The 17,180-nt window shown below is 38.7% G+C and overlaps 2 protein-coding genes across 2 annotated transcripts; both read left to right on the top strand.

Annotated features, from left to right (window-relative positions):
- Positions 1-2,081: 2,081 nt before the first annotated feature.
- Positions 2,082-5,398, top strand: LOC141795250 (G-protein coupled receptor 4-like). Its single transcript, XM_074676064.1, has 3 exons — positions 2,082-2,159; positions 4,457-4,641; positions 4,873-5,398. Exons 1-3 carry the CDS (start codon positions 2,082-2,084, stop codon positions 5,396-5,398), a joined length of 789 nt encoding a protein of 262 aa, XP_074532165.1.
- Positions 5,399-10,508: 5,110 nt separating this feature from the next.
- On the top strand, positions 10,509-14,764 carry LOC141795249 (G-protein coupled receptor 4-like). Its single transcript, XM_074676063.1, has 3 exons — positions 10,509-10,652; positions 13,973-14,145; positions 14,239-14,764. Exons 1-3 carry the CDS (start codon positions 10,509-10,511, stop codon positions 14,762-14,764), a joined length of 843 nt encoding a protein of 280 aa, XP_074532164.1.
- Positions 14,765-17,180: the final 2,416 nt, after the last annotated feature.

Below are 17,180 nucleotides of genomic sequence, written 5' to 3'. Positions count from 1 at the left end.
TTTTAGAAACATACAATGATAAAATCTCCTTTTAACACTGCAAACAGGAAATGCTGTTTCAGTTGAACACATAGAGAACCCACAGTATATTTTAACAAATCCAATGTCCGTATACTGAATTTAAGAAAACACAAAAGTTAAACTATAAAGCAAATTTAGGAAGAGCACTTACTGATTTTAAATTTTCCAAGGATTTGACTGAAAAACAGTAATGTTTAAAAAGTTGCTCTGATAAAAAAAGATGGAAATGTGTTAATGCTTCAGTGTCGACTAAATGGTTAAATGGCGAAAGCAGTGTTGCTTTTCTTTTTCAATCAATCAATCTTTATTTGTATAGCGCCAAATCATAACAAATGTTATTTCAAGACACTTTACAAAAACATTTACAGGTCTAGACCTGTAAATGTTAATAAAATTCTATTAGCAGAAACCCAACATCAAGACAAGATAAGGAGTCTTATCTTATCTCAATCCATCATTAGTACAGGACTTTGCAGCATTTAGCAAGTTACAATGGCAAGGAAAAACTTCCCTTTAACGGGCAGAAACCTCGGACAGAACCAGACTCATGTTAGACAGACATCTGTCTCGACTGTGTTGGGGTTAGAGAGAGACAGATAGAGGAGAGAGAGTGGGAGAGAGAAGGGGGGGGATACACACACACGCACACAGACACACATATACACACACACACACACACACACACACACACACACACACACACACACACACACAGAAAGGGAGAGAGAGAGAAACAGACGCAGTCTGAAGTTTGGCGCTGTGGCGACAGTTAAGGAGAAACCAGCAGGCCATTCCCGGCAACAATCCAAAGCCGTAGCAGCTGGTGTCGGACAGGAGCACAGCAGCAGGCCACCTACTTCACCGATCCCCAGGAACCTACAAGACAAACTCAGATCCTCCCAGAGAGGTGTTTTGTCAGTAACTATAACAGGACATTAAGACTAGAAGTTAGACTGACAGAAAAAAAAGGGAAACATGTTCAAAATTGCTGTGTGAGCACATTAAGATCTCTAATTGTAGTGGGGTGAAGAGTCAGAGCCTCCTCTTCCCTGTTCCCATGGTTACTCATTGAATCAGGGCTCCATTGATGCTAGCTTTTCACAGTTGTGGTGCGCGTGCTTAACTCCAGGGGAAACTGCCCTGAGTAGATCTAACTGACCCAGATCAGCTGTTGTGGAACCAGAAACTCAGAGTTTTCTATCTCAGAGTAGATTCACTCAGAGTTCAGAATTAGACTCAGAGTTTGTCGAACCTGCCTTGTGAAATGGACCCCAGTCCTCTTGCAGATCTAGCTCTGGACGTTTGCATTAGGAACGACGCCACTGGCAAATTTCTGGTTACTGTTTGTTGTTGCAACAGGAGGGCAATGATAGTAACATGTTGATGTTCATGTCACACTGTATTCCACCAGAAAGGTAAGAAATGTGAGTAGGAAGAGAACTATGAGCAACATTAAGATATTACCTCTGCAGGCCTCTCTGGATACCCCTCTGTAAAGGAAGCACACACAGTTTTCTCATCCTCTTCATCCTGGGCAATGATGGCAACATGTTGATGTTCATGGAAGAAGAGTGCAGTCAGGCTCAGTGATGCACCTTGTTGGATTGAGGGAATAACTCTGAGGCCAAGCAATGGCAGTAATCACATGTGAAATACAAACTCCACTAAAGCTCTTTCTAGAGTATGAGATGTAAGCATTAAGCAATATTAAAAAAATATATTGCCTCTGCTTTCCTTATCTGACAAAATGTATAGTTGATACAATCTCTGCCTCGCTCAGTGGGCACATGATCAGAACAAACTTTTTCTCACTTCCTTAAAAGAGACGTATAAGTCATCAGTTACCATCATATCAGCAGATAGTTTGGATGCAGAGAAACATCAGACACTGGTTCAGAGACTTCATTCAGGTAAGTAATCACAGCTGCCAGTATTTCATCTTAACAAAACCCTGTTTTTTCAGTGGACTTTCTTGTTGTTACTTTCTGTAACTTCAGGTTACACTGTGAAGAATGGAAGATGACAATAACACCACCCTCACAGATGACAAAAAATTTATAATGCATGTTGCGACATGCACAATCATCTCTATTGGCCTTCCACTGACACTCGTCACCATCTTTGCTCTTTACTCTCTGGTGAGTGTGTTCTGACCTCATTGATTTACTGTCTATGTGATGTTTCTGTTGAACTGCGAATTTGTCCATAGAAGATCTGGATCTGGGTTGGGTTCTTGTTTCATTGTTTACTCAAACTAATTTGAGCTTGTGCCCTTGAGAAATACTTGTGCTTAAACTGCTAAGAAAGAAAAGGAAATACATAAGTAGAAAAATGTTAACTTTTTAAATTTACTTTGATCATATAATGTCAAAGTAATTTATACATTTTTGGGAGCATTCATGATTTTCAGAGTGTGTTGAGTGTTACTCACAGCTCAGTGCTCTGATACGTGTTTGTACTGTGTAACGTTAGTGAATCCTGGTTATGTCCGACTGATACCCAACTCCAACCTCACCAGAAATTGTTCTCATCAAAGAAACAGGCAGATCCTACATTTCACTGCTGTAGCTTGCAGGCCAGCACCGTGTTGCCATAGGGACTAATGGTCTACATGTATGTATACTTAGAAATAGCGTTGAGAAATAATCAGTTTTGGTCTGAAAATATAATTTTAAAATGTGGATTATGAACAAGTTAATACAAAAAAGAGACTGTTTCAGTATCACTTGTTAATTCCTAACACAGCCTTCAACTCACAGATTTGTGATCCAGCTCTATTTGAGAATATTTTTCCTATTCAACAGTTTTAGTTTCCTTGAAGTGCATCAAAAAAAGTGAATCGCTCTCCTTTAATTTTTTTTTTTTTTGTCATCCCTGGTCTAAAAAATATCCCAAATCAAAGCTACAAGCTAAGCATCTCAGACTTAAGTAGATCCTTTAAGAGTCATAACCTGTTAACCACAGTCCAAAGAAGAGATTTTTATCATCAACTCCTGCCTCTAACAAGGCCAGTAGCCTTTCTTTCAGAGAGTAGGATTTTTGGATGGTACATGGGGCAGCCAGTCAGATGTCAAGGGACACCTGTGCCTCCCCTGTCCATCCTTTGAGGCCCCAGCTTGCTTACAGTGGCAGGTGTATCTACACTTAAGATCTACTAAAAACAGGAAAAGCACTGGCAGCAAAGTTTCCAGAGAAACACTGTAAAATTACAGTCAAATCAATCTACAGTAATTTCCTGTGAAAATACTATTTTTCCATGTGCAAGAACACATTTGTAATTAGAGGTCGACCAATAGGGGTTTTTTGGGGGCCGATGCCGATGCTTTCCAAATTTGGGCAGCTGATGCCGATATGCATAGCCGATTTTTCCAATTTGATATTCAGGCCGATTGTTAAATAAATATATATTTATCACATTTTTGTGAAACGCAGCAATTTCTGAGCAACTAAAAGAAATCTATTACAACAAGTTGTGTCCAGTCCTCTGAACATTTATTCAGCTTTCAAAACAATGAAATATTTTGTCTGAGTAAACACACAGTGTAACAAGCAGTAGTAAACATTCACACTCTTCTTAAAATGTCAAAAAAGAAATTTAAACTTATTAATATAATATGAACAAAAGTATGTAATGTATCCAAGTGGTTCCACAAGTTTGAGGTGCTCATCTTTTTTGTGCCTGATCAAAAATTGCGTCATTTTATACCACGGCTTTTTAAAAGAAAATACGGACGATGGCCGATAGAGACAAATGTCCAAATATTGGCCCGATATATTGGCTGGCCGATATATCGGTCTACCTCTATTTGTAATGTATAAAAACAAACTCTGTACGTAAAACTAAAGATAAATGTGTTCAGATATACAGTATGAATATGTAATTTTACAGAAAAAGTACAACTATTTAACAGATTTTTCCTACATTTTTACGGTCAAACACCTTTAATATAGTGACACTGCAAAGAGTTCTGCAGAAAAAAAAACATTGTTTTAAGGCAAAACACTTTTTTTTGTGATGGTGTTTTGTAACCGTGAGTGAGGAGGGCACACAGAGAATATAAGACTGTGCTGAACATTTATATATTACTTGGGAGAACATGCTGCCTGTGTATCACTGCATGGACCGGCTGTGTAATTCAAATAACACTGTTATCAAAAATTGAACAACATAGCAAAGACCATCAACACACCTTATTGGTTAAAAAATCAACAACATCAAAATCACTGGGTAAGGGGTCTCCACAATGGAACACAGACGGCCATTCCACACCCCTGGATGCAGACAGCTGGTCTGCTACTTGGAGCACAGATAGCCGCTTCGCACCGGGGGGCACAAACATGCTGTGCCCACTGTATAGCAGGGTCTCATATCCACAGTGTATCCTCCTGCCTCATGGTTACACCTGCTTCTTTACTTTTACAACTTTTCCTGCAGGTACGAAAGGATCATGTTGCTCCGATCTACGTCATCAACCTTCTCATCACAGACCTCTTTCAGCTCTGCTGTTTGATTGTTCTTGAGTCACAGCCTAAGTCTGGTTTCCCTCTAGCACGGCTACGTGTCTACTACTGTTTTCTACTGACCAGTGTTGGCTCCATGGTGTGCGTGTCTCTGGAAAGGTAACTAACTATCTGTCTAAGGGCACGGTCACACTGGCCATTCAAACCATGCTGTTCTCAAACATGATTGTAATCACACTGGTCAAACGAGCGGGACTTTGGGGTTGGAGTGTGTTTAAGCACGATATGGTTTGCCAGATTGACCGCGTCCTAAAATCTGTGTGTTTCCTGCTCCAGTGTCTGTATTGTCCTGCTCTTCCTCACAGAAAGTTTGTTCCTCTTGTATTTCAGATACTTGGTCATCGTCCACCCACTGTGGTACAGATTCAGACGAACCATCAGGATCTCTGTGGCCGTCTGTGTCGTGGTCTGGGTGATACCCCCTGTCCTTTTCTTTGCTGTGCTTCCCCTGGTTGGTACTTCACTTGCACAGATCATCCTTTTCATTTTCTTCATCATTCCTTTCCCACTGTTTATTTTCTTCCTGGCTGGGACCCTTAGAGCTCTCTCTGCCTCTGTCTCTGTCTCTGCTGAAGAAAAACGACGAATTGTTGGAATTCTGGTTCTGGTGCTGCTTATTTACACATTTCTGTTCCTGCCAACAATCATTTTTTTCCTGTCAGCGGCAAGGGTGGCTCAATCAAAAGATCTCGGCGTCCTGTCGTTTATGTTTGTTAAGCTGAGTCCTCTTGCAGATCTATCTCTGTATATTTTCATCAGAAAAGACATTGTTGGCAAGTTTCTGTCTGCTGTGTGTTGTTGTAAAATGGAGAGCAATGGTAACGATGAACCAGCAGTGAATGTTGATGACATTTAGACAGAAAGCTTCATGGAGACAGAAAGAAAGAAAAACTTATCAGATTGTACATCAGCTCAGATATAACCAATGTACTGTTTCAGTGGTAGATATGCTGGTTTTAAGAACGTAATTTATTTTTTTCTTCTGTTCTCATTGTGTGCCTTACAAAATGTATAAAATATAAGTTGTAACAGAAACTGAAGTCACATTGTAAACCAGAAAAGCAATTTCTGAAGAAATTGCGCTGTGAATGCAGAATGCTGAAGCAGCTTGCGCTGAACTGCTAAAGCAGAAGCTGAACATGAATGACTGAAGATGTGTCTGAAAATAGTTGAATGAAGTCATGCAAGGCTTGCACTGAAATGCTAATGCAGAACGCTGAACATGAATGACTGAAGATGTGTCTTAAAATGGTTGCATGAAGTCTTTAAAAGCTTGTGCTCAACTGCTGATGCAGAATGCTGATCATGAATGACTGAGGATATGTCTGAAAATTGTTTAAAGAACTCATGTAAAAGATTGCGCTCAACTGCTAATGCAGAATGCTCAATTAGCCTGCCATGAACTTGGATGAAAGGAAATAAATGGACAAATAAATTGAATGGATGAATGAATTTTAAGTTGAAATGGTTGTGTCTATTCAAAAATTAAAGGAATGAATCAAATTATGAAGAACATTGATGGAAATAATGACCTGACTGAGGGTAAATGTAAGTCGGCTATCTTAAACCCTGTTAAAATGTAATCCTGTGTGTCCTGTGTGTCCTGTGTGTGAGTTGTCTAACCATGTAAGCCTGTAGGCTGAGGCCCATCTGAAGCCAGATGTTGCCATGGTGATCATTGTTTACCAACTGCCATCAGAGAGCTGGTGGAGTCTGTTGATTCCCAACACATTCCCTTTGAAATCAGGGTGTAAAGGTGCTTGCAATTCTGACAAAAAGAATGATGATGAAGCATGAATCAGTGTAATCTAAAATTGGATTTAAAAGTTTGAATGGCTGAATCAGTTCAAGAATTAAAGGAAGGGATTTAAATTTAAAGAAAAAAATCTAGGAAAATAAGGAGCCGACTCAGGGAAATGGAAGTCAAATGCTGTTAAAGTGTGACACTTTCTGCCCTGTGTGTGTGTGTGTGTGTGTGTGTGTGTGTGTGTGTGTGTGTGTGTGTGTGTGTATGTGTGTGTTCAATCATGTAAACCTGTCTGCTGAGGCTTTTCTGAAGCCAGATTTTGCATTGGTGATCAATGATAAATTAACACACACATGCTTGTCATTGTTCCTGAATGTTTTGATGAGTTACTATAAACAGCTGCATGAGATCAAAGGTTTCCACGGAGACCAGCTCGTTAAGGGCAGCAGGTGCAGGTGCACAACTTTGCCCTTGTTACTGTAATCTTCTGAAGATTTTGTAGCAAAGCAAGAGTCCGAATCTCCTGTCACCTTGCCAAAACCGTGAGGGCTAGAATAAAAATGAACAGACCGTAGGAATCCTGAGACCCAGAGGAAGCTGTTGATCTAAATTTCATGCATGAAGGTCAAGAAATGAACCCACGAGAGCGATAGATAGATGAGGGAAATTTTACTGATCTCTGAGAAAACCCCTCAGGAATTAACATGGAGGTATATGGGGTTTTTTTTTTACTTCTCATGACAGTTGGCCATTTTGTGAAAAAGTGCTCGATCCTTTTGCTTTAAAAACCACTTTGTCAGAAGCAGGACAAGCGTCCCTCCATTTTGACATATAATATGCCTATGTGGGGCAAAAATTGTGACCAAAAGAGCAGTTTACCCAGAAATTTCCCAGGTCTTGTTTCCCCCTCTCCCCAGTCTGTTGTTTGAATCTCCCACTCTGAGCCGAAACATTCCGTCCAATACACACCAATGTTAAATGGCTCGAAGAGCTGAAATGCATCATGACCTTTGAAGGGTCATGTGAAGAAACTATGAATGCTAGGAAACATTTGAAACCCACTGAATGAAGCCAAAAGATAGCTGAATATTTTGAAGTTTGAATGGAGTTTGTAGCTGAATGTATGACTGAATGAGGAGGGTTTGAAGCAGGCTAAAAAAATGTCCTGAAGAGAGGAAATTTTCAAAATTTCGCATTCATCTCTATGGGACCGAAATTTCGTAAATCGTTGAATATCTTGGAAAGTATTTGTGAAAAATTTCTGAAGAGTCATAGCCCCCTTGTCCCCACTGAAACACACGTTTTGAAGTTTGAACGGTGAAAATCGGTTGTAGTTTGTCGGAGTTTTAGTGGTCCAAAAAAGCGGGCGGAAGAATGAAGAAGAATAAATTTTTTTGTAACAGAAGAACGTATCAATACCTGAACGTAACAATAACTGTATCTGTGAGTTGTAGATGTTGCTGACTTTGCCCTGGAAGATTTAAACTGTGTGTTTTTGTTCTGCATGTTTTCCTGTTTTATTCAAACACTGTCACATATTTCATTGTTTAGTTTTAATATTTGGTTAAACACTTTGTAATGCTGTTTTGGATCAAAGTTTAAATAAAAACAAAGAGAAAAATAACCTCAACATTTTTTCTAGAGAAAATGATTTTTCTGAAGGGAGGAAACTTTGGAATAAGAAGCCTGATAAGTGACTTCTCTACCAAAAAAAAATAAGTCCCTGTATTGCTTCCAAGGTCATGTGCAAGGGCAATATCTGGTTAATAAAAATGAAGCCTATATGGAAGTGCTAAAAGTTGCTGTTTATCAAGAATCTGTTTCGTATTTGTATGTATTCAAATTTGTAGAAGTAAAAGCTTCTTTTACAACCAGAAGTTACAAGATTTACTGGTGTTTCTTTCTCATCACTTCACTTCTATCTCACAGACTGTATAACATTAATGCTGTTGTGTTGTAGTTAAAGTGCTGACTCATTCCAGTAGATGGCGGTAATTCACCCAAACCTGCCGTCCGCACTGACAAACAGTGTCAGCGCCGTGCATTGTGGGAAACAGTATGCCAGGTAGACTGGTACGTTGCATACTGAGAAATTTTCCTGGCTCAGTCGGTCAGCCAGGGATTTTTAGTATACTGCAGATTTAGCAAGTTTCCACAAACTGACTACTACGTGCTAAAATTCGGCCACAATAGTAGGCACTGCTAGTGAAGTAGGCAGTTTAGAAAACAGCCATGGACACTATCTAGAGTTCTCAAGGACCTCTTATGGACCCTGAAAAGATAGCAACACAGTAAACCCCAGAGTTCAAATTACTCCGTTGGATTATGCTGTGAAAACTTAATTTTTCTCAAATATCTGAGTTTTCAGTGTTAAAACTGATGATTTTGGAGTAGATTTAACTTTTGTTATTGTTTAAATAAACACAACTTAAAATCATTAGTTTCTGTGACTGCGTTTTGTAACCGTGAGTGAAGAGGGGACGCAGTCCGTATGAGACACTGTTGTACTTCTAGACATTCAGCAGTGTCACAGGTTATCTGTGCTCTGCATTATACAGACTATTTGTCTGTGTGTCACAGCAAGGACCAGCTATATAGGGGCCCTCCTGCTGCTGACTAACCATGCTCTGATAAAAAGGATGAAAATGTGTTAATGCTGCAGTGTGGGCTAAATGTCCCACTGTATTCCACCAGAAAGGTAAGACATGTGAGTAGTAAGAGAACTATGAGCAACATTAAGGTATTACCTCTGTAGGCCTCTCTGTAAAGGAAGCACACACAGTTTTCTCATCCTCTTCATCCTGGGCAATGATGGCAACATGTTGTTCATGGAAGAAGAGTGCAGTCAGGCTCAGTGATGCACCTTGTTGGATTTAAGGAATAGCTCTGAGCATTAGCTCTGAGCAAAATATTGCTTAATGCATCTGCATTAAGCAATATTTTTTAAAAAAAAGTATTGCCTCTGCTTTCCTTATCTGACAAAATGTTCATTTGTGATACAATCTCTGCCTCGCTCAGTGGGCACATGATCAGGACAAACTTTTTCTCACTTCCTTAGAAGAGACGTATAAGTCATCAGTTACCATCATATCAGCAGATAGTTTGGATACAGAGAAACATCAGACACTGGTTCAGGGACTTCATTCAGGTAGGTTTTTCAAAAACTTCTAAATCAGTGTTACCCAACCCTGGTCCTGGAGGACCACTGCCCTGCATGTTTTAGATGTTACCCGACCTCAACACACCTGATTCAAATGATCAGCTCGTCATCAAGCTCTGCTTGAGCCTGATAACGAGCCATTCATTTGAATCAGTTATGCTAGAGTCGGGTAACATCTAAAACATGCAGGGCAGTGGTCCTCCAGGACCAGGGTTGGGTACCAGTGTTCTAAAATATTCAGTACTTAAAGTACTCAATATTGCCAACCAAGAAAATTAATGAGGAAGTAAAATTTAGTTGCAAATGTACTCAAGATAACTAACTAAAACGCTTGTTTGTTTTTACAGGCGCACCTTATAATATTTACTCATATATCAGGAAGATAGGTTTTTTTGTTGTTGTTCCTTTCAGGTTATAATAAGATACATTTTCAAAAATTACAATGGACATATATATATATATATATATATATATATATATATATATATATATATATATATATATATATATATATATAAACAACTTTTCTAGAAAAAAGATTTCTCTGCAGAGAGAAAACCTTGGAACAAGAAGCCTTATAAGTGACTAATGCATGTAAATTACTATAGTGTATACATACATACATAACATACATACATATGTATATATATATATATATATATATATATATATATATATATATATAGTTATATATAGTTATATATATGTATTAATATATATATATATATATATATATATATATATATATATATATATAGTTATATAGTTATATATATACATATATATTTATATATATATATATATATATATATATATATATATATATATATATATATATATATATATATATATAAATATATATATATATATATAGTTATAGTTATTTTGGGAAAAACAATCAAATGAAAAGGGTTAACTTGCATAATCTGAATACCAACTATTGTTCTTCTCTGTCGGTTTGTATTTCAGCAGATCATATACTTATTTATTTGTGCAAAGACCGATTTGAAGTTACTTTCTTGTCGTTTCTTTCTATAACTTCAGGTTACACTTTGAAGAATGGAAGATGACAATAACACCACCCTCACAGATGAGGACCAGTATTACATGAAAGTTAGATTTATAATGCATGTTACAACATGCACAATCATCTCTATTGGTCTTCCACTGACACTGGTGACCATCTTTGCTCTTTACTCTCTGGTGAGTATGTTCTGACCTCATTGATTTACTGTCCACACTGCAGAAAAAAAAAGATCTGTAAAAATACTGGTGAAAGCACAGGTAGCAAAGTTTCAAGACAAATACCATAAAATTACAGTCAAAAACTGTAAAAACGTTGAACAGTATGAAATATGTTTAAAAAAAAATACAGGACTAGATTTTACAGTCAAAACACAGTTTTTCATAGTTCATTAATGTCTGTTTTACTGTAAAATAAAATATAATTCAGTCAAAACACATTCACATCAGATTTCTTTAAGGTTAATCTGTAATCTCATGGTATAAAAATTATTTATTCTAGGAAACAGTCAAATCAATATACAGTAATTTCCTGTGGAAATACTATTTCCCATGTGCAATGTAATTTTAGAGAAAAATACCTTTATTTATCGGATTTTTCCTAAATTATTACAGTCAAACACCTTCAATATAGTGACACTGCAAAGAGTTCTGCAGAAAAATAACGTTATTTTACAGCAAAATAGTTTTTGCTGTAATGGTGTTTTGTAACCATGAATGAGGAGGGCATAAGACTCTGCTGAACATGGAAGTATTGCATTGGGGGAATAGGCTGCCTGTGCAACACTGCATGGACCAGTGGTGTGATTCAAATACCATTTTCATTAAAAATTGACCAACATAGCAAGTCCATCAACACATCTTGCTTATTAAAAACAAAACACAACATAAAAAACACTGGGTATAGCATCCACTCCATTGGGCTCAGACAACTGGCCCACCTCCTGGCGTGCAGATAGCCAATCCATGCCACTGGGAGCAGACAGCTGGTCTGCCCTCTGGAGCACAGACCGGTGGTCCGCACCCTGGAGCACAGACAGCCGGTTTGCGCCAGGGAGCACAAACATTCGGTGCCCCATGTATAGCAGGGTCTCATATCCACATTTGTTCTCCTCACTCGTGGTTACAAGCACTGACACAATAAAAATGACTGCTGTGAAATAAAAGGAAAATAGTCAAATTTAGAACGCAAACTGATGATGGACAAAATGGCCAGTGATGCATGAGAGGAAAGTGTTTTTAGGAGAAGGGCGGTGTGTTCTGTTTGGAGTTTTTTTGTTTTTGTTTTTTGTTTTAATTTGTCTCTGATCTAAAGACAATTCATTCATGTATTTTTTGCAGTTATTTCATGTAGTTCTATGTTAGAGAATATGACTGTAATTTTATTGTATTCGTCTGGAAACTTTGCTGCCCGTGCTTTTACTGTTTTTTTTTTTATTTTTTTTCTTTTTTTTTTCTTTTTTACAGATATTTAATTTTTCAGGGTTCAGCTATATACTATTATTGACATAATACTTAGAAAAAACATCCAGGATGTCATTTAACAGATAATTTCTGTAATTTTACAATTTTGGATTGTGTTTTAAAAAAACATATGAATTAATAATAATTAAAAATTTTTAGGGTTAATCACTGTAAAACGCTAATTTTTTTTTTGACAGTGTAAAATTACTGAAGATGTCTTTATATCTACTAGCATTTTGTTGTCTTGTTAGGACACAGGAAAAATCTGTTGAAAGCGATTGCTGCTATGTAGTTGACATAAAACACTATGCAGATGGTGCTCAGATGCTCAACCCTAAATATTTTAGGATCTCTTTGCTGTAAACAAAGTGTCAGTATGAACTTAGATTTAAATTACTTGATCCAGTTTATTCAGTGTTATGAATATGAATCACTTTAAACTATATGAATCACTATAAACTCAGCTGTCAGGAGTCTGGAGGGAAAAATCAAAAGAGGAGGACCCAAATGCAGATTAAAATAAAACTTTTTTTTAATTGAACTCAAAAATCAAACTTAACCAAAAACTCGAACAAAAGAAACAAAACCAAAAAACACAAGGAAACTCACTTGAGGCACAGGGAAACACAGGAGGCACGAAGACACAGCGACAGGCGACAGCAGACAGCAACAATGAACCCACACCAAGCACACGGGACACAGAGACTATATACACAGGGTAATTAACCACAGGTGCAGAACAAGACACAGGTGAAACACATGAGGAGCAATCAACCAGGAGGGAAACACAAGAGCCGTGTCCCAATTCAGGGGCTGCAGCCTACGGAGGCTGGATTTGTAGACCGATTATGTCACAGCGGTGCGTAGGAGGCTGTCCCAATACGGAGGCTCCTCCAAATGCGGCCGACGAATCCGTCCTCCGTTTCGGGGGCCGCGAAGGACGGGCTCGGTGAATCCTTCATAGCCTCACATATCCCAAGATTCATTGCGCATGAACGCCGAACATGATGGACACGGCCGAACTCCAAAAGGAGTCCTGATTTATTCAGATATGAAGGATTTCTGGCAACAACTATGTGATTGTGTTTCTAAAACGTGAAAGAATTTTTTTTTTTCTGTGTGAAAATGTGTTGTTTGGGCTCTTTTCAAGTAATATACTGAGGAAAAAGAGTTCTTTCTAAATCTTCTCATTGCTATATAAAAATATGTTCATAAATGTAAATTCTTTTGGGAAAAAAACTTACTTGGTGTTTTTTTATTTTTTATTTTTTATTTTTTACAAGGAATTAAAAAAAGACATTAAATCATTTCAGCAGCTTGTATTTTATACTTTTTTTATTTATCATCCCCCCAGCACTCGATCAAATGTAGAAAATGTACGTTAGTGCCGTACTCTCATGTAAATGGTGGTTCTATACTCTATCAATAGGGATAATAATAATAATAATAATAACGCAAATTAATGAAAAGATAGTGAAAATCATCCTGTTTAAATGTGAGGTTTTTGTTAACGTGTGTTTAAAGGTAATGTAAGCCTGACAGGTGAGGGCGGCGCTGTGTGATGTTGAGGGTGACAAACAGGAAATGCTTCGTAGACCAGACCGTCTCAATTCAGTTCGGCCTTTGCAGTCTACACAGGCTACGAAGGCTGGGTCCTCCAAAGGCTACAGCCTCCGTAGGCTGCAGCCCCTGAATTGGGACACAGCTAATGAGAACCAAACCAAACACAGGGAAACTCAAGACAGCTACTAAATACATAAAAGACACCAAAACACTAGAAATGATCACAAAAAGACATACATATGACAAGAACCAAATCAAAAACACAATTATTTGGACCAGGATGTTTCCCTTATCTGCGAATGATATACAGATTTAAAGCTGTTTTAAGTCTTGATGTTAATTCTAAATTATCCAGTGAGTCACAAATGTTTCTCAAACAGGAAAATCAGAGTTTCATAAAAAAAACACATACATGGCTTATTCTCCAATACATGTTCACACCTGCTTCTTTACTTTTACAAATTTTCCTGCAGGTACGAAAGGATCACGTTGCTCCGATCTACGTCATCAACCTTCTCATCACAGACCTCTTTCAGCTCTGCTGTTTGATTGTTATTGAGTCAGGGATCTTTGGTATTGTGCATCCTATCTACCACTGTCTTCTACTGACCAGTGTTGGCTTCATGGTGTGTGTCTCTCTGGAAAGGTAACTATCTGTCTAAAATCTGTGTGTTTCCTGCTCCAGTGTCAGTATTGTCCTGCTCTTCCTCACAGAAAGTTTGTTCCTCTTGTATTTCAGATACTTGGTCATCGCCCACCCACTGTGGTACAGATTCAGACGAAACATCAAGATCTCTGTGGCCGTCTGTGCCGTGGTCTGGGTGATACCTCCTGTCTTTTTCTTTGCTGTGCTTCCTTTGGTTGGTTCTTCAGTTGCACTGATCAGCTACTCCATTTTCTTCATCATTCCTTTCCCACTGTTTATTTTCTTCCTGGTTGGGACACTTAGAGCTCTCTCTGCCTCTGTCTCAGTCTCCTCTGATGAAAAACGACGAATTGTTGGAATTCTGGTTCTGGTTCTGCTTATTTACACATTTCTGTTTCTGCCAGCCATCATTTTTTTCCTGTCAGCGGCAAAGGTGGCTCAATCAAAAGATCTCGGCGTCCTGTCGTATATGTTTGTTCAGCTGAGTCCTCTTGCAGATCTATCTCTGTATATTTTCATCAGAAAAGACATTGTTGGCAAGTTTCTGTCTGCCGTGTGTTGTTGTAAAATGGAGAGCAATGGTAACGATGAACCAGCAGTGAATGTTGATGACATTTAGACAGAAAGCTTCATGGAGGCAGAGAGAAAGAAAAACTTATCAGATTGTACATCAGCTCAGATATAACCAATCTGCTGTTTCAGTGGTAAAAATGCTTGTTTTAAGAACATTGTTAATTTTTTCCTTCTGTTCTCATTGTGTGCTTGACAAAATGTATCTAATATTAGTCGTTACATAAACTGAAGTCACATTGTAAATAACTGTATCGGTGAGTTGTAGATGTTGCTGACTTTGCCCTGGAAGATTTAAACTGTGGGCTCTAATTTCGTAGACCAGGCACAAGCGCAGGTGCACCTGCCCTGCGCTGGCCTTTGCCTTCGCGTACGGACAGGGCGTGACAGGCCCACTTTGCAAGTTTCCTGCAGTGCTAAGAGAGGCGCAGTCAAGGCGCAGAGGAGTGCAGAGCTGCGCGTCCACCAGAGTGAGGAGAAAAGCCGTGAATGGGTTTAACACAGCCGAGCGCTGTTTTCACCAATCAAATGAGCGCCTCTCTTGCCTTTAAATGCCTTGCGGCCAAGGCGCAGCGTCTGACTGGTCTGAGTGATCTCCAGCACCGCGGAAACAGTGCTGGTGGTGGAGACATTCAGAGCTGCTGTCCCTGCAGCAGGAGAATGGACAGCGGGGCGCATTGGAGGACACGAAGCATGTCACCGTGTGGGCCAGCTCCAGGGACAGATTTAATCTGTTCCTTTGTCATTAATAGGAGTACAAAATGAAGAGGCAGTTACACAACTGGCTTATCCATTCAGAATACTTTTGATCCACCTGCACTCCTGGTTTGACATCAAATAGCAGAACCTTTGGTGATATACTGAATACTCTCCCGGTGTCTCCGCCTCATCCTCCTTACAATAATGTACTCCATCTTTTTAGATCACGTTAAAAATAAAGACTTAACAGAGAAATATGGGAATTCACGGGTAAATCCTGAGTGACATACATTTATTTAGTCTCTTTTTCTTCGTCTTTTCTCTCCCTCTTTTCTTTGAATTAAATGAAATGAGAGAAGCCAGATATATACTCAGTATCAGATGTTAAGGCTGTTTATTGTTTAATTGTAAGATGTGCATCAAACTTCCAGCTGCTGTCAGGTTAACTTTCCATTATGACAAACGGCTTTAATCTGAAATCAGATGTGACGGGACAGTTAATATAGATATAAATGTATATGCTGGTTCAGACAGTTACATTAAATAGTGATCACTGTGATTGTTTATTGCATTAAATTGTGCCTGACACTCTGGAAACCTGCCTCTGAGGCTTTGATGACATGTGCGCACATGTGCGCCTGTCACCAAATTACAGCTGCGGATCATGCGCTCCGCCTTGCGCCGAGGATAGACCAGGTTGGAGCTGGCGAGCTTTCAGCGCACTTTTTTGGCACAAAATTGTCACTGCGCCAACATGAATCTGCTGACACCTCCCCCTGGTGCGCCGTCAACTCCCTCTGGCGCGCAGTCACACCCATCTCTGGTCTACCAAATTGTTAAATTGGCAGCGCACGGTGGTGCGCAGCACAAAATTAACACTGCGCAGGCTGCGCCCCCTGCGCTGCGCCACGAAATTAGAGCCCTGTGTGTTTTTATTCTGCATGTTTTCCTATTTTATTCAAACACTGTCACATACGTCATTTGGTTTTAATTTTTTGTAAAACACTCTGTAATGATGTTTTTGATCAAAGTTTCAATAAAATGAAGAGAGAGAAAAAAAGTTCTAGAAAAAATGATTTCTCTGCTGAGAGGAATCTTTGGAGTAAGAAGCCTTATAAGTGACTTCTCTACCAAAAAAAACAAAACAAAACATATCCCTGTATGCACTGCATCCAAGGTCATGTCCAAGGGGCAACATCCGGTTAGTAAATATGAAGCCTTTGTGGAAGTGCTAAAAGTTGCTGTTCATCAAGGATCTGCTTAAGGCCAGGTGTAGAAAGACCAGAAGTCTGGTACACATCCAGCCTCAAAACTGACTTTTATGGCATTAAAAAATCCATTTTAATATTTTGGTATACATACGAGATGTCAATGTCGTATGTGGTAGGCACTGCATACTACCTGCTGCTTTTCCATGTAGTATGCAGAATGACTTTTCTGTTGGGTCTGTTTTGTAGTATACTACTCTGGTTTGAAGCCGTGAAAGGCGGAGCTACAGATGATTTTTTTTTTTTGCCGTTAATAAAAATATACCAAATAATCCATGGGCAGATCTCAGCATTTAGTTATTTTGTTAATCATATCAAACAGAATCATCATTCTTGATTTCTAATCTTACACCAAAAGTTGTATCCTTGACTGAAAATAAATCTGGATTTTTGTTTTTACAGCTGATGTAAAAACCACTTCCATGTAATCTACGTATGGTTAAAAAATGGTAATTAGTCCTTTATATGGGCTTTAATGAATTTGTAGAGGTAAACAAC

The sequence above is a fragment of the Halichoeres trimaculatus genome, unplaced genomic scaffold (assembly GCF_033239565.1).
Source record: "Halichoeres trimaculatus isolate MK-OKI-2021-1 unplaced genomic scaffold, fHalTri1.1 fHalTri1_scaffold_8, whole genome shotgun sequence".
Classification (NCBI taxonomy): domain Eukaryota; kingdom Metazoa; phylum Chordata; class Actinopteri; order Labriformes; family Labridae; genus Halichoeres; species Halichoeres trimaculatus.
Note: the sequence above shows the minus strand (reverse complement) of the source record. Positions and strands in the feature narration are given on the sequence as shown.